We start from the raw sequence: 23,986 nt of genomic DNA on the forward strand, positions 1-23,986 counted from the left end.
ATTTGTGTGAGAGGAACCAGCTGTGGAGAGCTTAGCTATAGAGAGGTAGTGAGGGTTGTGTCTACGTGGTCAAGTTGATGACATGGCGCGTAGGATAGATAAAACACAGAGGGATGTCTGTAGAGGAGTGGGTCACCCGGAGTCGTATACCTGGCCCAGCGGCCTCAGAAGGGGACAGATTATCCCCAATCTTCAGTGAGGTTCATATTTAGGGGTGAATCTTACCTAAGGGTAAGATGGGCAGGCGTGAGGCACCGGGGGCCAGCAGGGACGGAGCCCGGAGGGACAGATCCCTTTGTACCGCCACCGAGTTAGGGCGTGACTACTCCAGGAGAGATCGGACCACAACAATGCAGACGCAGGTGTTGCTTCGTGACAGGCCTCCTTAAGACCCCAAACACGTGAGTTCCACATTTGTCAATTCCTCTAATTAGCATAATTCATGATTAGTGATGCATTATGTTGATATAGTATTTAATGGTTAGTAGTGCTACGCACGTTTTATGTTTATTATGTATGTCTTCAGGTTTGACCGAATGTAATAAACGATTCGTGTCACCGTGTGGGTCTGAAATCCTTTAGCTGCCTTTGGGTGGCTACATACTACATGTATGTACTTACGTGCCGTCTGTGAGCTGCATGCCTCTCTGTCCTGGCCAGCACGACAGCAAAGTGAGTTGAACCAATGTTTATGAGTTTTGGAGTCGAGAAAGTATGCGGAATGCATGCCTCCATGCCAGAGACAACCAACTTTGTTACGTGTTCTGCGTAGAGAAACACAGAATAGCTTGGAAGAGTACAGTGAAAAATAGCTGAAATCATTCATTGGCTTAGAAAGAAATATTTGAGGAAAAAGCCAAAGAATTCATTCCCTTCAAATAGATGTGTTGTGATCTAATGGAAGTGTTCAAAATATTCAGAATATTATACATCATCAGTGTCCAATAGTACTTCACTGTTGATTAATGAAACACGACAAGATGTGAAGATTATAAGGTGAGTAGCAATAGGTTTTGGTCAAACAAAGCAAAACATTCCTTCAGTTGCATTATAAACTTTCCTCAGATATCAACAGTTTCTGTATGAGGATACTTTTTTGCCATGGACTCGAAAATTGTACGTTCCCAAACAAAATTTATAACTCTCTCTCTCTCTCTCTCTCTCTCTCTCTCTCTCTCTCTCTCTGTGTGTGTGTGTGTGTGTGTGTGTGTGTACCAGCAGAAACAGCATTATTAATAGTAGTAGTAATGGCAGCAGCAACAGTACTAGTAGTATTATTAGTAGTAGTAGTAGTAATTGTTGTTGTTGTTAGTGTAAGTGGTATCGTGCAAGTACGATAGTTATCCATCCATAAAGGAAAAACATAAAGAACGATAAACAATTACAAGTTTATAGGTGTCTTTTTTATTTTTAGACAAATTATTGAGATTACTATTAATAGCTTACAGAAATTAACACCAATTAAACAGTTTACATAAAAATTTAAATTACCTTTTAAGAATAAGAAACAAATTAGTAAAAACAGTACTTTCTACAGAAACTACTAATTACAAGCATACAACTTCAGTATAAGAATAAATTAGCTTCTGAATGCAATATAAATCATTGAGAAATCGAAAGTGATGTAGCACAACCACCGTGTCAACCAGCACAGAAAACTGTACAAAAGGCGCCCCAACCCCAACAACCTAAGACTCCTACAGGATGTGGTGGCCCGCGCACGGCAGGTATCCCTGAGGGCCAGAGAGGCTAAGTGGCTGGAGTGGTGCGCCACTTTTAGCCACCACACGTCTCTAGGCCAGCTGTGGAGGAGCGTGAGGACAGCCTCCGGCGCTGCCCCGCCCCGCCCGCCCGCCCACCCGCACCCGCAGCAGGAGGCAGAGAGGCTTGCCACCATGTTCACCACGCGGAGCTCCAGTGACCAGCTTCCTCCCCAGACACAACGCATCCAGCAGCAGCTCCGACCACACCGCGACGAGGCTGTCAGGGAGGCGATGGAGGAAGCCGACGTGACTGACCAGCCCTTCTCCCTTCAAGAGCTGGAGCGGGCTAGGAGGAGAGGCCGCGACACGGCAGCGGGGGCGGACGGCGTGCCATACTCCATGTTGGCGCACGCTGGGCCGGCTGGGGACGCCGCGCTGTTGGCCACCATCAACGCCTCATGGATGGCGGGCTGTCTGCCGTCCGCGTGGAAGGAAGCCGACATTCAGCCGATTCCAAAGCCGAGGGAGCCCACCAAGATCAGACCCATCTCTCTCCTCAGCTGCACGGCCAAAACGGCTGAGAGGATGGTGCTCGCGCGGCTACAGTGGCGCGTGGGGCCCTCTCACCCACATGTGTTCGGCTACACCCGCGGAGTGAGCACGGCAGACAGCATCCTCGCCCTGCTGACCCAAATTGACCACCGCCCCGCCGTCATCGTCTTCATCGACCTCGAGAAGGCGTTCGAGCTAGCCAGCCCTCACGCCATCCTCGACGCACTCGTGCGGAAAGGGGTGCGAGGAAGGCTGCTGGCCTGGCTCCGCGACTACCTGCAGCGCCGCCGCGCCAGGGTTAGGTTCCAGGGCCTGAGGTCGACCTTCAAGGTACTTGAGAACGGGACGCCCCAGGGCGGCATCCTCAGCCCTCTACTGTTCAACCTGCTGATGGAACAGCTAGTGGCACTGCCTTTCCACGCTGGCACCGTCCTGCTGAGCTACGCCGATGACCTCGCCCTCGTCGTCACCGGAAGGGGCAACAAGCTCAGGAGGACGCAGCAGGCACTCGACCTCATCAGCGGGAAATGCCAGGACCTGGGGCTCAAGATCTCGGCAGAGAAGTCCCGGGCCATGATGGTAAAGGCGGCAGACCCAACCTGGCAGCTCCGCGTCCAGGGAGTTGAGCTGGCATGGACCAACTCCTACCAGTACCTCGGTGTGTGGGTGGACAAGCGGCTGTCCTTCACAGCCCACGCCGCCTACCTGAGGGAGAGGACGCAGTCTAGGCTGAACGTGATGCGGGCCATGACGCGAATCAGCGCGGGCGCCACTTTTTCCGTCCTGCGCCAGTACTACGTGCACGCTGTTCGCTCGCTGGTGGATTACAGCGCCCCCGTCCTCATAGCACTCTCTCCAAACCAGCAGGAGCGGATCGAGGTGCTACAAAACACCGCAATGAGGACCATGCTGGGGGCACCGAGGTGGTCCAGCGCATGCGTCATGCAGAGCGAGACCAGACTGGTACCCCTCACCACCAGGGTACAGCAGATCACGGCCTGCCGCGTAGCGAGGGTGCTGCAGCGTGACGCGGAGGGAGTGACACAGAGGAGACTAAGGCTGGCGGGGACGCAGGGCGCCGAATCTCTCCGCCGCAACCCGTGGCTGCTGCAGTGCACGCTGGCTACCCACAACCTGGCTCGCATGGAGAACTGGCCACAGGCGGACCTCCCTGCCCCCACCTTCCGCGCCCCACCCCCGTGGGAGCCACCCGCGGCAGAGTTCTCCGCCACACAGCTGCCCGCCAGCAAGGCGCTCTGCGCCGTGGAGGAGATGCGGCAGCACGCCTTCATGGCCATGGCGCAGGTCACCGAGCCAGACAGTGTTGTGTACTACACCGACGGCTCGGCTGACCCTGACAGCGGAAGGACGGGCGCTGCTGCCATCACCAGAGGGGCCGAGGTGTGTGAGAGGACTCCCGACCACTGCTCCACCCTGCAGACAGAACTGGTGGCCATCCTGCTGGCCCTGGAGCACGCTCAACACCGGCGGGAGCGCACCGTGGTGCTCCACACCGACTCCAGAACGGGGCTACAGGCTCTACAACAGCCGTATCCCAGCGACAACGTGGGCCTCGTCACCGCCATCCTGGGTAGCCTCCAGAGCCTCGCCGCGCAGGGGCGGCGGGTGAGGCTCAACTGGATACCCAGCCACGTGGGAGTACGAGGCAACGAGGCTGCTGACGCAGCCGCCAAGAGAGCTGCTAGTGGCCCCCAGGTGACAAGGCATGTGCCGCCCAGCCTGAGCCAAGTGAGGGCGCGAGCCAGGCTCGCCGCAACCAAGCGCGCCCGCCACACGCACCGGCAGCTGGAAACAAGGAAGAGACAGGCAGCTTGGTACGCCTCCGCCACTGGCTACCAGTCGTTGGACGCCTCCCAGCAGCAGCCCAGAGCAGACGGCGTGTTGCTGCAACGCGTAAGGCTGGGCTACTGCACCAGGGAACAGCTGTACAACGACTTTCGGGGGCAGGAGTGCGACCACTGCGGGAGGCACAGCCGCCACCCGCTAGTGCACTACCTACTGTCCTGTCCGGCCACCGCCGCCCTCAGACCAACGCCGCCACCACCGGCCCATCCTGTAGGCGGTGATCTCCTCAGCAGCCGCGAGGCCAGGGCTGCCCTCATCGTCCGCCACACGCCCACAGACCTGATGCTGCGAGTTCTCAGGGCAGCGCCCCCGCCCCGCTGAACAGGTCGCAGCTCCTTTCCTGACCGGCGAGCAGCACTCCTCGCCGCGCCACCGCACCGCCCACCACCGGAACCCAAGACTCCCCCACCTGCGGGCTGGTGCCCGCTTTGTGTATTATGTACATTCATGTATATTTTTTCCTTTGTGCAATATGTATATATGTATATGTTGACATAATACTCAATAAACCTTTAATAATAATAATAATAAAAGTGATGTATATATTATAAAAAACTTTTTCTTCTACTCTATCTTTCAAGGGATTTTCTCGCATTAGGAAATCCTATGTAAAATCTCATTAAGAAGCTATCCATAATTAATTAATTAATCCAAGACGGTGTTGGTGTTGCCTTGTTCCGTGCGTTCAGTTGTGGCCAGTGTCAATAATTTACTGTGGAACATTTAACAATGTAGTTGTGGGGAAGTTGGGCGATCGACTTCTTGAGCTATTAATACATCGTTACACTGGTGCATGATAATGAGATGTGACGCTTAAAAGATAAATGACGTTATTGTTTTGTCTCTCATAGGTGCACTGTACTATCTACTGTATTAGACTTGTATAGACTGTAATGAGGGACGGTCGGTAGATGTTGCTAGAACACACATGCACTATGATTCATTATGGTAGTTAATTGCAGTAGTGAATTTGTGTGAGAGGAACCAGCTGTGGAGAGCTTAGCTGTAGAGAGGTAGTGAGGGTTATGTCTACGTGGTCAAGTTGATGACATGGCGCGTGGGATAGATAAAACACAGAGGGATGTCTGTAGAGGAGTGGGTCACCCGGAGTCGTATACCTGGCCCAGCGGCCTCAGAAGGGGACAGATTATCCCCAATCTTCAGTGAGGTTCATATTTAGGGGTGAATCTTACCTAAGGGCAGGCGTGAGGCACCGGGGGCCAGCAGGGACGGAGCCCGGAGGGACAGATCCCTTTGTACCGCCACCGAGTTAGGGCGTGACTACTCCAGGAGAGATCGGACCACAACAATGCAGACGCAGGTGTTGCTTCGTGACAGGCCTCCTTAAGACTCCAAACACGTGAGTTCCACATTTGTCAATTCCTCTAATTAGCATAATTCATGATTAGTGATGCATTATGTTGATATAGTATTTAATGGTTAGTAGTGCTACGCACGTTTTATGTTCATTATGTATGTCTTCAGGTTAGACTGAATGTAATAAACGATTCGTGTCACCGTGTGGGTCTGAAATCCTTTAGCTGCCTTTGGGCGGCTACATACTACATGTATGTACTTACGTGCCGTCTGTGAGCTGCATGCCTCTCTGTCCTGGCCAGCACGACAGCAAAGTGAGTTGAACCAATGTTTATGAGTTTTGGAGTCGAGAAAGTATGCGGAATGCATGCCTCCATGCCAGAGACAACCAACTTTGTTACGTGTTCTGCGTAGAGAAACACAGAATAGCTTGGAAGAGTACAGTGAAAAATAGCTGAAATCATTCATTGGCTTAGAAAGAAATATTTGAGGAAAGAGCCAAAGAATTCATTCCCTTCAAATAGATGTGTTGTGATCTAATGGAAGTGTTCAAAATATTCACAATATTATACATCATCAGTGTCCAATAGTACTTCACTGTTGATTAATGAAACATAACAAGATGTGAAGATTATATGGTGAGTAGCAATAGGTTTTACTCAAACAAAGCCAAACATTCCTTCAGTTGCATTATAAACTTTCCTCAGATATCAACAGTTTCTGTATGAGGATACTTTCTTGCCATGGACTCGAAGATTGTACGTTCCCAATTAGTTCAAGACGGTGATGTTTTATTCCGTGCATTAAGTTGTGGACTAGTAATAAACTACAATGGAACATTAACAAATGTAGTAGTGGAGAAGTTGAACGATCGACTTCCTGAGCTATTAAAACATCATTACACTGGTGCATGATAATTAGAAGTGACACTTAAAAGATAACTGGCGTTATTTTGTCTCTCATAGGTGCACTGTGCTATCTACATAAATTTAACTAATTTAGTACTGTATTAGACTTGTATAGACTGTAATGAGGGACGGTCGGTAGATGTTGCTAGGACACACATGCACTATGATTGTTGGTAAAGCTGGATTTATTTGACTCAGATAGGTAATGTTTTCAAGCCAATTTTTATTGTTTTACTTTTTTTATATATTTTTTTTTTCTGTTCACTTACAGCTTGAAAGGAACAATCACTGTTTCCGAATAATCGCTATAATTTAATAATAATAAAAAAAAGCTGAATATGTTTTTCAGGAAACGAGTTGTGTGATGATATGGGGCAATATTTTCGCTAGTAATTATCAAACGAATTTAATCTATCATAAGAAGAAAACGTGCATATAACACTGCAAGGCCGGAATATTATACGTTATGGTTTTATTTATTAGACTAAAATGCGATTACATTTTTAGTAGGAAATAGAGGGGTAGTAGAGAGAGTATATAATAGAATCTAATATCAAAACCACCAAAGAATCACCAAATTATTATGTTTATTGTAAGAAGAGCACCATCAAATCATAGCCACTGACTATTGGGGCACCCGTGAAGGCATCTGAAGAGCGAACCTACCTAGAAGGCTGTAACGGCTTTAGTAATAGACCCAATGTTAGCTAACTTGTGTGCACCCCGATAAGGTGCTACTTTGGCTTGTTATCTATCTGTCATGAACCTTTGGTATGCGATCTACACTTTATATAACGATCTACGTGTTATGAATCTACTTTTGTCTGCAATCTACACTTTATATTGTGATCTACAACAAGAAAGTTGTGCTTATCAAGAACAAGAAAAACACTTCTAGTTTCGAGAGAAAATGTCTCGTTAGAGAGTTTGAAGCATGAGTGGAATGTCTGTTCTAGTGTCGAAGTTGAAAGAAGAGACCGTGAGACACTTCACCCAATTATTCAGAGAGAAGTCGCTGAAGGTTTAAGAATCTGTTCCGACGACTGGCCAGCTTACTCTAATTTAAACCAATTCAAACTCCATAATTTTTCCGTAAATCATCAGCAATATTACGTCGATTCTAACATCAGAACTCATACTCAAGGAACTGAAAGATCCTAGCTCGATGCCAAGATTCGTATATTGAAAATAATGTGAGGTATCAATCAAAGAACATTTCATTTTCACCGAAATTACTTCTATTGGCGGATGATGAGAAAAGAAGCTCCTGACCTCTATTTAGCATTTCTAGCCGATGTACTGTACGTGCTGTTCATCGCTAGAATATGAATAAAAGTTTTTTTTTTTTTATTACATATTCTTTATGCTATATTTCATTCCAAAATAAAAATTTGTACAGTGTAGATATTTTTTCCTTGTAGATAACAAGCCAAAGTACGGTGTAGATATTTTTTCCCTGTAGATAACAAGCCAAAGTAGCACCTCCGATAAAGTACGTACCTGATTTGTTCCAAGGAGAGAGAGAGAGAGAGAGAGAGAGAGAGAGAGACGATTTTGTGAGTCTGGGGGTAGTAAGAATATATTCTGGTATATCATGAATGTGGGGATTCATCATTCAAACAACTCAAATAAGGATATGTTGAAGAAACTTTTATATGCTGCTGAAAGTGACATGGTTTAATGCTGGACATATTTTAGAAGTGTTATAACTACTGTAGTAGGCCGAAATAGTTACTGTAGTCTGTTCAGGAATCGACGGTATTCCTAGTAGCTATAACATTATAAACGAACCATTCCTTATCATTAAACAATCGATCGTGTTTCAGATAACATTATCTATACGATAAATACTATTAAGAAAAAATAACAAGTTATTCTTGTATCTAAGGGGATCAACCAGCGTCGAAATTTGTCAGCTCTATAATTCGCGAGGGTGCATTAATATTCGAGTTTGACTCCAAACTACCACGTTGCCCGCATTTATTGTACTAATAGTTATTAAAAGCACCGCATTGTATACATCTGTTAAGTGAATCACACCGTGTGAAACAGTATAATGAATTAAATGTGTTTCTTTGTCTACAATCGGAGGAGCCAGAATGGCCAACAGCTTGGCGATATCTCCCGTATTGACCCGCGTATGGTTTACATAGCAAGATATCACTTTGCTAAGGTTTATATAAGCTTTTTTAAACTGAGTTATTATATAGGGGAAGAATTTTTTGTGATTGGTAATAAAAGAAGTAGATTACAAAGGTGATAAAAAGAATTGCCATGTTGGCAGCATTGATGTCAGCACAAACAGCTGATTTTCCGCGGCTGGTTGCTGGAGGAGGCGAGGGGAGGAGGAGGGAACATGTGAGACGCCCAGGTATTTATGGCTCTAAAGCCCCTCACATCAGGTGTGTTGGGATTTAATTCGTTCATCTGGTGACTCTTGATTAAGTGTACGTGCATGAGTACGCTGTGGTACGTGAAGTGGGCATGTGTTTGACGGGGTAGCAGGAGAGTGGCGGGGTCCTGGAGAGACAGGTTGTGGTGGCGGCGGTGGTGGTTGGAGCAGAGCCACAAATGTGTGTGTGTTTAAGGCTGTGTACACCAGACAGGGTCATACAGTCCTGCACTGCCTCGTTGACATAACTGCTGCTGCCTGATGTTTTGTGGTTGTGAATTATTATTTAAAGTCCGTAATTTATTACCGGCTGTTTGTTTATTCACGTTGTTTCATGGAAAATTTTGTAATGTGTTTCGGGCTGCATATATTAATAGAGGCATGCAGGGTGTGGTTAACGTAACCTTGAGTGTTTTAAGCAAAGGTGAGTCAAACTGGAAAGAATTAATGGTGTAACCGATTTTTAATATAACCTACTATTGTTGAGAGAATTTCTGAACCACCATCCACGATTGTTTTGAGAGGTTATGTGTGACCATTGAAGCTTAAAAAATGAAACCTGTCATCCATAGGTATGGACAGATTCACCCAATAAGTGTTGAGCTGCTGGTTGTCATGTCACTGTCTTGTTGCTGCTCATGTAATTCTTTGATATCAAGTTGGTTGGGAGGATGGCTGAGAAAGTGGTAGCTGCAAAGCTCCCTAATAATATAGCAAACACTTTAAAAGAATTATGATCACATGAGTAGAGTATGTGGCTAGGTTACAGAAATGTAAATGTATATCTACTTGAGTATCAACAATAAAAGAATTATGATCACATGAGTAGAGTATGTGGCTAGGTTACAGAAATGTAAATGTATATCTACTTGAGTATCAACAATTGTTTTAATCCTTGAGGTAGTGTTTTGCAAGCCATAGTTAAAATACCCACAGATATTCTGAAAATGTAAGGTCTGTGTGCACTTAGATGTGATATGCACCATTTGCAATATACTATTGGCAACAATAAGATGAAAGCAGAAACATTGAGGGTTGCGGGAGATTGAGTCCTTTGTCAGGGGTATTATTTTAGGAGAAGACCATAACGTTCTACACATTTAGGAGTATTGTTCTTGATTACCTGTGTGGATACTGAGAAACTTACTTTATTGAATTTTTTGTCTTAAATTAAGTGTCCATGATATAGGGAATTATTGTTAGGTGATGTGCATAGGTCAGGTTAAGTCAGGTCAGGTTAGTTTAGGTTTGGATTGCCTTCCTTTAAACTATCATCTCCATTCAAGTACTCTAAAATTATCATTTTCATGTTCCCCACCTACTGACCCTGCTTCCTAAGGAGTCACCAAGATCATAAGGGGATGAGGGGAGGAAAGGCAAAATGAAGCATTTCTGATGTATTTTATGCTCAAAATTGCCTATAACATTAAAAAGTAAATAAATAAAATAACATATATTAGTTTTGTGCTTGAAATGCAGTTTGGTGTTATTGTAAAAATTTACTGCATCAGGAAGCAAGAATATGAATAAAAATTATAGAAATGACTTCATATAGTTATGAATCATGTGAATAAGTAGACTTTCTTGCTTGAGAATCAGGATAGTGATGGCAGCATTCGTCTTGTAAAAAAAAAAAAATACTATTTAAGTTTGACATTAGTTTGTTGACTATATTGTTTCTGTTGATTGTATACTGAAGGAGGACATTCACAATGAAATGTGGCAATGTTTACTGCAGTGCTGAGCTGCTCCATTTGATTTCCTCTCTTTTGCCTTTTTGTTTCATTTTAAACCTTTTTACTTTTATATAATATTTGGCAGCAATATATGAAGTTCCTTGGCTATAATGACAGACTTTATGCCTGTCTATTCAAGGAGCATGTATTATTTTCCTAGTACCAATAGACTGTGACAAATGGGAAGCCTTGTTTAAATTTTCTCATTTGATTGATTGAGATGTTTTGATTGAACTAACAAGTATGGGGAAGAAAAATTAAGCCCATTAATTATGCATAATGTTCAGTTGGAATTCTAAGTACTAAGAAGTTTTTTTATTTCCTTTGTTACCAAACATTGATAGCAATGACTATAAACTCTTAGACCATGTCAGATGTATTTTTGTGAAGGTGGATTAAAAGTTTTAACTAGGTAATGGAGTTGGAAGATGATGTATCTTGAAGTTACTTTAGTCAGTGTAGTACTGCACAGTTAAGATTTTGAGCTGTCATTGCTGCCATCCACCACAAGCGAAATACTTCTCTTTATTATGTTACACACCACCAAGTTCAGGCCAACCAAGACCTACTCATTCCTTGGTACTCCTCTTGGTCTGATCAGTAACTTACCAGGTTCATGTTTAGCCTTGCCATGTGTTATTTCCTGGCAATGGTGCCTCTTTCGGACAGTTTATTTCACCTTCAGATCAGTATCTCAAGGTTGCCATGATGCTCTAGAACTTGGGTATGATATTATGATGGAATACAGCATCATTATTCAACTTAGTATCGAAGGTCATTTTAAACATAAGTAGTGTGTCTTTGTAATTTTTTTCTGATGTCCTGAGATAATCTATAGATCATTATTAAGAAGACACATGCTCCATAATTGTTGTATGTCAATTTAACTACTAGAGCTACCCTCTAGCTATCTAGATAGGGATAGTTATTAGAAAAGATATATAATAGAGATGTATTGGATGTCAGAATTAGAGATCAGCGGATGTATATGTGGATGTCGTGCATATATATTTCACAAATGTGGATATAATTTTCTACCAAATAGCAGATGTTATATCAAATTGTGACATCCTTGTGGATGTGTCCAGGATTTTGGTATAAAATCACTATATAGCACCAGTTATTGCTAGATAGCCGCTGCGATAAGTGTTCAGCACTGCCAGATCATATTTTTGTATAAATACACAATATAAAGTTAAGGACAAAGCACTGAAATCTTTGTGAACTTAAGAGGGAGTAAGGTCTACATATGTGGGCATGCATAATGCATGTATATATTGTTTACACACACACACACACACACACACACACACACACACACACACACACACACACACACACACCCTGCCTTCACTGGGACAGAACATTTCCTGCTCCTGTGAGCAGCCCAGACCAACCTGCTGGTGTCTTCACTCTTCACCTACAAGTAATTCATACTCTCCAGTCCTGAATATACTTATTCAGTGTAGGCACGTGTGCACTAGGACTGTTCTACAAGATTCCTTCCCTTTACCATTTACAATGTGGCACCATATATCCACAAGTGAATGTGATAGTGGAACTAAAGACACCCAACCTATTTTGTAACCAGTAGAAGACAAGGCAGATGTATGAAAAACAAATAAGTGATAACCACTTCACATAAGAAAACCCCTCCCAAGCAGAACAAACAATGTTACCATTTTGAAGTGCAGAGACTTTGCCCTTCTTGTTCTTGTCCACCATCACATCGCTGAATAATAAACTTGAAGTTATCCCTACAGTGAGAGCCAACTACATTTATGTGGCAGCTATCACAGAACCATGGCAAATTAATCCCTGAAATCCACAACATTGCTGGTTACCAGCTGTTTCATTGCCTCAGAACAGGTAAATGTGTGGGCTGCTCAGACCTCCAGCCCTCCCCTCCTCCCTGTGGAGCCCCTAGAGGGCATGGAAATCCTATGGGTAAGGGTCACCCCTCCCTCCAACCCTCGTTTTGCTGCCTTGATCCTCCTTTGCTTGGTTTACCACCTCTCTCTTGCCACCACCGCTAACTAGCTCTTCACCCACTTAATCGACAGCATGGATGACCTCTGCTCAAGATTTCCATCCACCAAAGTGTTAGTTTGTGGTGACTGATAAGCTGAACACCAATGAAATAGAAGAAAAGCTCCAATTCACTCAAGTCTTGGACTTCTCCACACAAGGAAGAAACACACTGGACCTCATCATTGCTGACCTGGACCACCACTACCTCTCCACCCTCAGCCACTAGCCCCCATAAGATGCAGCACACATCTTTCTGTCCTGTGGTTGCCCACATCTCCCACCTTGCCTGTCAAGCACCCAGTCAGCAAGACATACAGACCCATGACTGACTCAGCTGTGTGGCAGTTCAAGCAGTGGATCACACATCGTCCCTGGACTGAGGTACTCATTGTTGAGGATGTACACAACAAATGGAGCAATTACCACCGCACCATCACCACTGCATACCATCACTTCTTCCCTGAAAGGTCTCCAAAAACCTACCCATCAGATGTCCCTTTGATCACTCCTAGGATAAAATGCCTTGTGCACCAGAGAAATGGAGCCTATTTCTTTAATCCCCCTTTCTTTTACTAACTTCACAACAAAGTCATACGTGAAATCAAGGCAGCAAAGAAATCTTATAACCCCAACAAAAACAACCTCAAACAAAAAAACATGAACAGGTGGTACAGCAAGATTAGGGACATGTGTGGCCTTGCCAAACACACTACACCTATCCCAACTTTAGCACACCTACTGGCTTTGCAAGCAGCCAAGGTAATTAATTCTCTCTTCTCTGACATTGTTCAGTTCCTGCCTGACCTGGACCTCACCTCACTCCCTGCCTACCTGCCCACACCTGCACAACTCCCTACAGTAGACGAGTATGAGATCCCTCATGCCCTAAATAAACTCTAGATGAGACACTTTACCATATCAGTAGACCTCCCAGTCAAAGTATATCAAGAATTCTCTGCTGAATTAGCTACTCCCCCTCTGCTCATTATCAGCATCTTCCTCCACCAGAGCCAGTGTCCTGCTGATTGGAAGGTAGCATATGCTAACCCATCCCCAAAACAAGTAGCCTCCAGTCTCTCAGTGACCTCAGACACATTGCAATCATCCCAATCCCCAGCTTACTCTGCAAAAGATTTATCTTCAACTGGGCTTATTCCCACCATGTCCCTCTGATAGACTCACAACAGTTTAGGAACATCGTCGTCCTCCACCACACACTGCCTTATTAACCTCCAAGACTACATCTACTGTAACCTGGAAAAACACACGACCTCAGTAACCCTTGCCTTCACAGACCTTGGCAAAGCCTTTGACCTCATTCACCACACTTCTGTCATCAAAAAATCCATCAACCTTCAGTTTCCTCCCAGCTTGGTGTCCTGGCTGTCTGATTTCCTCTTCTACTGGAATCAGGTGAAGTATTGAGGAGAGTCATCCACCCCTCCGCACCTCTCTACTTCCTGGTCCTCATGAACAATGCCTTGGCTGACACTAATGCTTGATGGAAGTATGTGGACGATAACACACTGGCCCCCACCATTAATAACGACAGCCTGGACTACACACACTTCCAGCTCCTTGACATACTCTACACCATCAAGACCACTGTCATGCACATCCACACCTCCACAGACAACATTTTCCCTCCTGCAGTTTCCATTAACCCCCTCAATCCCCTCCAATTAGTTCACTCTGCCAAACTCCTTGGCCACACAATAGACAGCAAGCTCACCTGGAACAAGCATGTCAGTTCCTGCATCAAATTGGCCACCTACCAGCTTACCTCCTGAGAAGACTCAAGAAGCTGGGGACTCCAGTGCATGAGCTGGTGAGTGTGTACTCCACATTCAAGCTTGCGCATGCATCCTCAGCTTGGTCATCCCCAAGCCTGACCCAGCATCATAAACTACAACAGCCCCAGAAGAGAGCTACCCAGTTGATCCTGGGGCCCAGCTACACTACCTACCGGGAAGCCCTCACCATCCTTCACCTTGTTACCCTCCAGGACCATCACCATCATTGCTTTCAGCAGTTTGCTAAAAAAAACTCCACCACCCATTTCACAGAAGTCTCCTTCCTCAATCTCACCACAGTGTTAGTGTTAGACATTATAACTAACTGCTTCCTGTGCATATCTGTACAGACAGATCCAAATAGAGTGTCATTCCAGCAATAGTGAAAATCATAAATGATGAACTTGTCTCAAGTGCTCATTGCATATACAATAGTATGCATATGCATATGCAATTATTTTCCATTAGTATCAGTATAATTTAACACCCTGTATATGTATATTTTCAGCTCTTGAGTTGTATATTATTATTGTATATTATTATTATTATTATTATTATTATTATTATTATTAATCTCTGCCCTTGCCAGCCAGGCTGCTTCCTTTCATACTTAATTACTTATGCAATGTATAGTACATACATACAGTACTGTTATACAGTACATACATACATACTTTTACATATTTACATGATACATACATAGTCACTGCAAAATTATCTCCCCCCCTCTGCAAACTCTTGACACATTAGGTTGTGTAAATTTGAAAGGGAATGAAAAAAGATGTAATTTTAGTAGATAATTAAGTAAACATGCATTAATTCATTTTCTTGAACTTTGGAAGCTCTGTACTCTGTAGTCTGCAATGTATAAAGTATATCTGCCACATTCTCTTTGTGTGTGGTGTGGATGCAGATATTTGTCATCACAAATGTGGATGTGGATGCAGATGTTTCATTTATCAGAACTGTGGTGCAGATGCGGATGTGGATATTATAAACTATGCTGACATTCTGATGCAGGTGCAGACATTCACTACATCTCTAAAATATATATACCATATTTGATGGCATCTAGGATGCACAGACATATAAGGCACACCCCCATTTCAGCAGGTCAGATTCAAGAAAAAAAGTTTTTAGTGTATTTAAGCATATATTGTTGAAAGCAGTTTAGCACCATATTACACAAGCATAGAACATTGCCGTATAAAAGCAAGTTGGCAGTACAGACAAGCAACAAGTATAAGCAAAATATCTCAATTGTATTGTTATTGTAAAACATTGCAAATTAATTTTTCTCGTCACCCATTTTTTTTATGTCAACCTCATGTTCTGGCCATTGTGGGGCTGGGTAATGAAGGTTATGTTCACTTTTCCTTGCGCTTTTCAATTGGTCTTCTTACTGTCACCAGACACGTATAATTTTTTTCTGTAGGTGGTGGCCCAAAAGCCCTTGCTGCTGCTCTGTTGCCGTGCTCCTTGGCATAAGCTACCACTTGTAGTTTGTAAATTGTGTAGCTCGATCTTTTGCCTCCTGCTGCCATAACAGTGAAGGTATTGGTGTGTTTTGTTATGATCATCGTCAAGTGGCTGCTGGCATCAAGTCAGGGTTCTGATCAGCTGATAGTTATAAATATGCATCACAGCCTCACAGGTTAGATTGCTTTCATTTTTACGATAATTTGTTTTTAAAGTAATATTACTGGTAATAATAATGATAATGTCAAATATGGTGTGTGTGTGTGTATATATATATATATATATATATATATATATATATATATATATATATATATATATATATATATATATATATATATATATTATATAATGTAATGTAATGCAATTCAATTTATTTTCATGAACCCATTGTCAAATTGTGATTGGTTAGGTCTATATATATTATATAATGTAATGCAATTCAATTTATATTCATGAACCCATTGTCAAATTGTGATTGGTTAAGTCTATGTGTGGTATTTGAATTTAAAACGAGTTCTTTTTCTGTATACTGTCAAAAATCCCTGGAATCCAACTTAAGTCTCTTGTCCTTTCAGTGTGATAAGATGGAGGTGAGAGACTTGGATGTTGGTGATCTCTTGGGGCTGTTGGAGAGCCCTCAGGAGGAGGTTGCTCAGGAGGTGCGGTTATTGCTCAAGGAGACCTTTTCCACTGTACGGGAGTCTTGGCTCATCACTGGCCTCCTTGAATACTTTTATGTCTCTAATAGGTAAGAGTTCCATATTTGTGATTTTTTATTAATTGCATTATAAACCTTTGCAGGCTTGTTCCAATAACCTGTCTGTATTATGTAAGTAGGTAACCTTGCCTAATTGTCTAAAATTACAGTGGTCGTCTGCTTGATATACTGTTGGGAGTCAGTGAACCTCATGACCGTCACCTGCTGGACAAACTGATGGAGGGTCTGAAAGGACAGGACCGTTTCCGCCACACCTGCATCCTTCTCTATGCCGTCCGTCGTCAGCCTCCACCAACTTGGCTGCAGAGGTTTCTCAATCATGGGGCCATGAAGGAACTATTACGTGTGTTAGCTGGAGATGAGGATGTACCAGTATTGGTCGGAGCAGTCATGGTGATAGTTATTCTTATGCCCATACTACCACATGAAATGGGACGCCTACATCTTGGCAATATTTTGGACATATTCTGCCGGCTGGTTCGCTGGACACCAAAGAGAGAAATTGATGAGGCCTTTCAGCCATTCTTACAGGTGGCAGTATACTCACTTTTTCACCGATTATATGCCTTGTACCCGTGTCATTTCCTAACTTGTTTGAGAACTAGTTTTTCAAAGCCAAATTCAGCTGCCTGTTTTTTTACTACTCTGAAACCAATGATGGAGAAGGTTCGCCTCCACCCTTTGCTGATAACTGAAACTAAGGACTCTGAATTAACCCGAAATAGATGGAAAGGACTTGAAACTCATCAGCTGATTCTTGAATGTGCCAAATTATGTTTAGACCCAGTGGAATTAACCTGTGAAGATACTTGTGGCTCCTTTTTCATTTTAACCATGAATAGTGAATCGGCTCTTGAGGCTGTGCCCATCCCAACACAGTGGCTCTTGTATGCTGCAGAAAATCATTTCTGGTCTCCTAGTTTGGCTATGCAGTCACCAGGTAGCCTTTCTTCAACACCTCGTGGTTCATCCTCTGTGCCTCACACACCAGTATACCCTATAAATGCTCCTGCCTTGAAACAGATTGGAAGAGTGGCAGAATCTCCCCCTGAGGCAGCCATAGAGGCCACTCCAGAAACCACACCTTTCACATCACCAATGAAGATGGATAGCAGCAGTGTAGTAGGGCGTCGACCCAATACTGCAGTGTGTGCCTTAGCCCTTAACACGGTTGCAGGAAAGGACAATACAAGTAACCAAACACCAGAGGTAGAGGCGAGCTCCAGTCCCTTGTCACCTAAAAGGAAAGATCAGTCTCCATTTAAGTTCCCAGATGATCATTACCAGAATATATTTTCCAGGGCAGAACGTTCAAGCCTCATTAATAGCAAATTACAGGAGATACTTAAAGAAAGGAAACAGATCCAGAGGGAAAATGCTCAAACAACAGAGGATAAAGTTGAAACAGATAGCAAAGAGGGATCAGGCAAGGAAGTGAAAGAAGGGAGAGAGAAGGAAAAGACTACAGTCACATTGAGAAAGGTCATGATAGAAAAGCAGGTTGTGGTAGAAAAACAGGGTGTAAATGTAGTTGAAAGTGAAGTTGGTGCAAAAGCAAGTGATATCCAAGTGCCTCTTGTAGATCAAGGAAATAGGAGGCGCAAAATATCAATGTATGATAATAGTAAAATTGATTTTGGACAGCTGGTAGTTTCAGTAGATCAGATTTCCAATGGTAATGATTTGGACTTCATGCAAAGTACCGACCGGAACTTTGAAATGGAAAGTGATGACAGAAACAGTAGACCTTACTCTATTCTTGATACTAGAATATCTGAAGAAAAGGAATCCATTGGTAGTGACAGTAGAAGATCCTCTGATGAAAACCAAAATGAACCTTGTGATAGAGACTGTGATGAGATGGAAAATCTTGGATTGGGAGTTCCAAATCAGAGGTCTATGACTGATTTAGTCAAGAATATGAAAACTATGAGATTAAGGTTTTTGAGCCAATGTGGTCCCCCACCAGACCTATCACAGTACAACACTATGGGTATGGTACGGGCTGCAGTTTCTCCCACCAAACCTGGCTTTACACCATTTAGAGGTTTGTATGCAAGTTCATCTTGTCCAGACTTGGCTGTAGACAACAGTTCCTTAGCAGCTAGTGTACCTGATGGCCGCACCAGGAAAGAATCGGCCTTGTCCTCTCTTACACTTTCTCCAATAAGGCAAGCAGTTGTGACAAGTGAAGCCACAACACAAACTGAAGAGATTACTGTTGTCAATCCTTATGAACAGCTCCTTGATGCTCTACTCTCAGGATCTACTTCTGCAAATAAGCCAAAAACATCAGATAATGCAACTAATGAAGCAGATGCATCAAATAAGTCTCCTTATGAACTACTAGATCAGTATCTTCAACTCTCATCAAAGATTGGCAGTGAGAGCAAGAATATACTGTGGCAACAGACAAGTCATTTAGGAATTCCTTTTGAAGGACTTAGAAACCAGATCCGTGTGCTCCAGGTTTTGTTACTCATAGAAAGATATAAACGTGAAGTACACGCTGAACGGAATCGCAGGCTTTTGGGTCGAGCTAAGAAAGTTTATGCACTTGAAGAGCAACATCGTGGGTTACAAGCTAAAGTTCTTCACCTAGAAGAGGAGGTTGCTCATCTGAGGTTGGAGTTGTCAAATTTACAGACGAGTTCATCTACCAAAGAGCAACAGCTTCAATCTGCTCTTTCCAAGCAGGAAGCTAGAGTGAATCAGATTCTTGCTGAGCGTGATAATGCTCAGGAAGACAGAGATGTGTTGAAAAAACAGTGCAGTTCATTAACTAATGAGAATTCAAAATTGACCTCTCAAATACAAGGTGTTCAAGCTGCTCTTTTTGATAAAGACCGACAATTGACCTTACAAGCACGGATGTCAGAAGATAATGAAATACTGCGCAACCAAATGGATGAGCTGCACAAACGCATTTGTCTGATGGGTGAAGTTCAAGATCATTACAAACAAGAAATAACAAAATTGACCCTGACAGGGGGTCCTTCTGCAAAAGTTGGGCTAGAGTTGGAACGTGCATCTGCCCAGCAACAGATAGAATCACTTGAGGAGCGGTCTCGTATTACTGCTGCTGCTCTTGATGCTGCTCTTAGTCGTGTGGGAGAACTTGAAGCTCTTTATGAAGAAAAATGTAAGCAGGTAGAGCAAGAACAAGCAGCAGTAAGGGCTGCTAGAGAGGCTGGGGCTGAACAGTGTCGAGCAGTAGAACTTCGCTGTCAGGCTTTATCATCCACCAATCAGACTTTGGAAAGTGCCATTTTGGAACAACATGACAAGAATGATAGGCTAGTAAGGCAGGTGAGGAGATCACAGAGGGGAAAATCAGTCTGCAGTGATGGTTTTGATATCGACTGTGAATTATCTGCCTCTCCTGGTGCTGGAGCCGACAGTGGTGCAGTGGCAGCATCGGAGGGACATATCCAAGGCGTAAAGAAAGGTTCACTCCTTGCCAGGCAGCCAGTGGTTCTAAATAAACTTGATACTTTTGCTGAACCTGAATTAGAGTCAGAAGGTCCTCATCGTAGAAAGACCTAATTGATACAAATGGTTGCCTCTCTTGCATTAAGCTTTGACCTAAGCTGTAAATTTTGACCAAAATATTTCTGCACCAAAAACTGAAAAATCATATTTTGGAAAAGTATTAATTTTTGGGGGGCACTGCATTCATGAAAAAAATGTTAGGGAATATTGAGATAATTTGATGTTCCTCACGAAAACAAATGTTAAAGTTTGGAAGAAAATTCTAAAGGTAATACAAGTTTAGAATGGTTATGTTCTGAGTGTTAAGGCTTATGGTGGTGCAACATTAAAAATTGAGTAATCATGAGTATTCACTGTAGTAACAATGTGTTTTCAACATTTTAATATGGTGATTAGTGATGGTTTAAATATGTATGTAGTAAATTGTTTTGTAAGTTTTGTGGAACTGTGCTGCTATTATTGTCAGGTGAGAGGGCACAACAAAGTGTCAGTACTAGGTATAGACATGTCCTATAAGAGATTAATACTCTTTCCTTGCAAGTGTTGTCTTGTGTGGTTTCCTTTATTTTGGTTCTCTCTTTTACATACATAGTATCATTTAAAGGTTTCATTATAATTCGAGTCCAAGGCTGCATGTTAACTATTTTATTCTATAAAATCATATGCATATGTTTATGAAAAAATTTTGCTCAATTTTCATAAAATGTTGAAATTAGTAGAATACTGATGTAATCACTGGGTTGTCTGTTATTGTAACATATTTGGATGGTGTTTATTAACTCTCCATTGTTACAAAGAAATATCTTTTATTGAATGGTCTACAATAGACATGTTATTATTGACTTTGTCTAGAGTGTTATTCTTGATTAAGTGATTTTATGTTCATCTGGGAACAGAGTACTCTTAAAATGTTGATGTGTAAGGAATGTTCAGTTTGATTTTTTTTTAATTTTCTCTTGTGAGCTGTAGCTTTTCATAAAATTTAGTAGCACTGCAATAATCCATCAGAATTGCTGTACCCAAGCTTAACAACCTTGTTTTCCAAAAGAAGAATTGTAAAACAATTACATTGGAATTATAGGTATACTTTATCCTTTGAAGCATAATCCTCGAGTCTAGATGAACATTATAGTAGTGTAGTGGTTGGCTTTCAAGTAAGGAGAAATTTTGAGAGATTCAGCTTTCTTCCATGTTGTGTGACACATTCACCCATATTTACAACATATTGGGCCAAGATCCCCAGAAAGAGTACTTGGACAAGGCACACACACACACACACACACACACACACACACACACACACACACACACACACACACACACACACACACACATTCTGCAAGACTAAACTAAAATTCTCATTTAAAGATAGAATCTACAGGTGATAAATGGTTGATTATTATTATTATTATTTTTATTTATTTATTTTTATTTATTTATTTTTTTCCTGACATTCTGGGCATTATTTTTTCAGCTTGACTACTTCCTCTATGCAGATTCAATTGAAAATTTGTCCACGCACAGTTGAAGCTTAGTGAGTTTCTTTGATGTCCACCAACTGCCTCCCTTGGAGGCTGTAATCTATGCTACCTTTCAATTGTGCTTCATTTGTAATCTGTACAGTAGTGTGTAAGGATATCCTCTTGCCCTCTACCTCAGAATACATCTTAATGTACATTCTGGACTGTCTCTGATGTACATTTGATCTCTAAGACTTTAGATGATCTTGATCAGTTTCCCTGATGTCTGGAATTCCTCAGGTGAATTAAATTGGCAGGGAACCTGGCTGTCTCTATCTTTGTTTGGGTTGTTCTTAGTTTCTGGAAGAAATAATGAGGTTCTGAAAGCTTTTGAAATGTCCATTCATTAACTATTAATTCTGTTAACCTTGTCCTCCAAGATTGGTGCTGCCATTCTTTAGTGTTACTATCTGTTGCTTATATATATATATATATATATATATATATATATATATATATATATATATATATATATATATATATATATATATATATATATATATATATATATATATATATATATATATATATATATATATATAATATAATAATATAATTTTTTATTTATTTTTTTTATTTATTTTTTTTTCCTCAAATAGATAATGGTCTATTCTTTAGACACTACTGTTTGCTCACCTATGTTACTCTTGTCCTCATGCATTCAGTCCCCTTCACACAGCTAATGTGATTCCATATCCACCACCACCACCTGTTTGATGTCTTCCTACTCTTCAGGTCATAGAAGTATGTTAGGAAGATCACTGCAGGCTGGATGAGTTGTGGAATCAGGCAGGGTTTCCAGTGTGGTTGCTACTGACTGATTATGGGGTGCAGAAGTTGTAATTCCAACCTGTCTACATAGAATATTTTAATACAACCAAAATTCTTATTGCTAATGTAAAGCAAAACTGACTTGGAGGTACAGTTGTAACTAAAATAAATTTATTAATCTTCCAGTATCATTCAAGAAGGCAACACCCATAACACGCGTGCATTGGTTGTTTGGTCACTGACATTGATGTGAATCAATACCATTGATAACAAGTACTGTACATGTGTGTTTATTACTGATCACTTATGGTTTGAAATCACTGTGCATCAGTATTAAGTTTTTATGCAGCTCCAAAGGTAAAACACAGGAAAGGAAAGCTGAAGGCATTTTTGCCATTTAATGCCCTGATTACCTTAACTAGTTGTGCTGTCCTGCCATAAAGTTTGTCCAGACTCTTAGGTGCAAGCTTTAGATGGATAAAGTATAATTATTTAATTACCATTGTGGATCACAGGAAATGAATACCCAAAGGATATGAATAACATATTAATAAGGTTACCATTAACAATACTTTTCACATGCTCTCATTGTGATGTTTGTGATGGTTTGATCAGTTGCTAGTCAAGACCTGCGAGATGAAAAGTATATGTGCTGGTCCCAACTGTTGTTTTTCTTGAAGATTTTTCAGTGTATTAAAAAAATAATAATAATGTAAGATAAATGTTTCAAGTGTAGATTATGGTAAAATGAGAAATTGAAGTTATTCATAAATGAATGAATAGTAGAAATCAGGACGCTGGAGATGCATGTGTATGATATGTTTTTAAAGCAATCATGGTGATGTTTGCATGGCAGAGATAATTTTATGTACTGCAAATAATTAACATTGTTCATTTTGTATTCCACAAATCATTTATTTGCTATTGGTATATGATGTTCAGATTCATCATTTTCATGACTTCATAATTCTGTTTGGCTGCAAAGGGAAAAAGTTTGAGATTATGTAGCTCAAATATGCAAGTTATAAAGAGTAATGGTGGTTGCCAGGCACAAGATAAGCAAAAATGCATGCAATTCCACTAAATTAAAATTGTGACATTCTCATAATATGTATAGGTATGTAATTATTATTTTTTTTACTTCACATTATTTTGAAAGTGATTGACAGGTAACTATTAGATTAAAATTTGTACCACATATCTCACATCTGTGCTTGTCTTACTGAAGTTACTTAAATTGCTTGAAGAAATAAATAAATTTTTGTATCTGAAACATTTTCACATTATATATATGATAATGTATTTGCTTATATTTTTTTTATACAGGTTTATCTTTGAAAGAGAACAGTGATAATAGAGGAATTTTTATATCCTAGTAAGATCATAAGGAGAGGAGGAAATGCAAGTTCACAGATATTTTGTTTTAGAATTTAAAAGTTTTGTCTTACATTTTTGCATTTGGTGTTGTGTAGTGAAGCTGTATGATTGTATACATTTTTATTTAGCATGTTGGGTGGAACTTTCACAAAAGCCTGTCCTGCAAGAGCAGACATTTCATGCTATGGTTACCAAGTAATATTAGATTATAGATTTTGTTCCTATTGCATATAACTTGTCCACCTACAAAACTTGCATTTCCTAGGACTTAAGGCTGCTTCTTAATCTTAATATTAATCTTTGATAATCACTTCCATTTTGAAACATA

General features: G+C 41.7%; 2 protein-coding genes across 6 annotated transcripts; both read left to right on the forward strand.

Annotated features, from left to right (window-relative positions):
- The first annotated feature begins 1,247 nt into the window (after positions 1-1,247).
- LOC135102056 (uncharacterized) lies at positions 1,248-4,442 on the forward strand. The gene is made up of 2 exons (XM_064006758.1): positions 1,248-1,262; positions 1,650-4,442. The coding sequence occupies exons 1-2, from the start codon at positions 1,248-1,250 to the stop codon at positions 4,440-4,442; spliced, it is 2,808 nt and encodes a 935-aa protein (XP_063862828.1).
- A 4,124-nt stretch (positions 4,443-8,566) lies between these two features.
- LOC135101200 (hamartin-like) lies at positions 8,567-23,634 on the forward strand. Of its 5 annotated transcripts, XM_064004812.1 has the most exons (4): positions 8,682-8,717; positions 12,339-12,421; positions 16,356-16,528; positions 16,648-23,634. In XM_064004812.1, the coding sequence occupies exons 2-4, from the start codon at positions 12,407-12,409 to the stop codon at positions 20,042-20,044; spliced, it is 3,585 nt and encodes a 1,194-aa protein (XP_063860882.1). In that variant the 5' UTR covers positions 8,682-8,717; positions 12,339-12,406; the 3' UTR covers positions 20,045-23,634. The 5 variants fall into 5 exon arrangements, with proteins under 5 accessions (XP_063860898.1, XP_063860891.1, XP_063860882.1 ...); XM_064004828.1 differs by lacking the exon at positions 12,339-12,421 and having other exon boundaries at positions 8,567-8,717; XM_064004821.1 differs by lacking the exon at positions 12,339-12,421 and having other exon boundaries at positions 8,622-8,748.
- The last annotated feature ends 352 nt before the right edge of the window (positions 23,635-23,986 follow it).

Source organism: Scylla paramamosain, chromosome 1 (assembly GCF_035594125.1).
Source record: "Scylla paramamosain isolate STU-SP2022 chromosome 1, ASM3559412v1, whole genome shotgun sequence".
Taxonomy (NCBI): domain Eukaryota; kingdom Metazoa; phylum Arthropoda; class Malacostraca; order Decapoda; family Portunidae; genus Scylla; species Scylla paramamosain.

Bases quoted from the DNA above. Each gene is read 5' to 3' on its own strand.
- LOC135101200 (XM_064004812.1), top strand. The intron at 16,529-16,647 runs GTAAGAGTTCCA...CTAAAATTACAG, and splicing joins TACTTTTATGTCTCTAATAG to TGGTCGTCTGCTTGATATAC.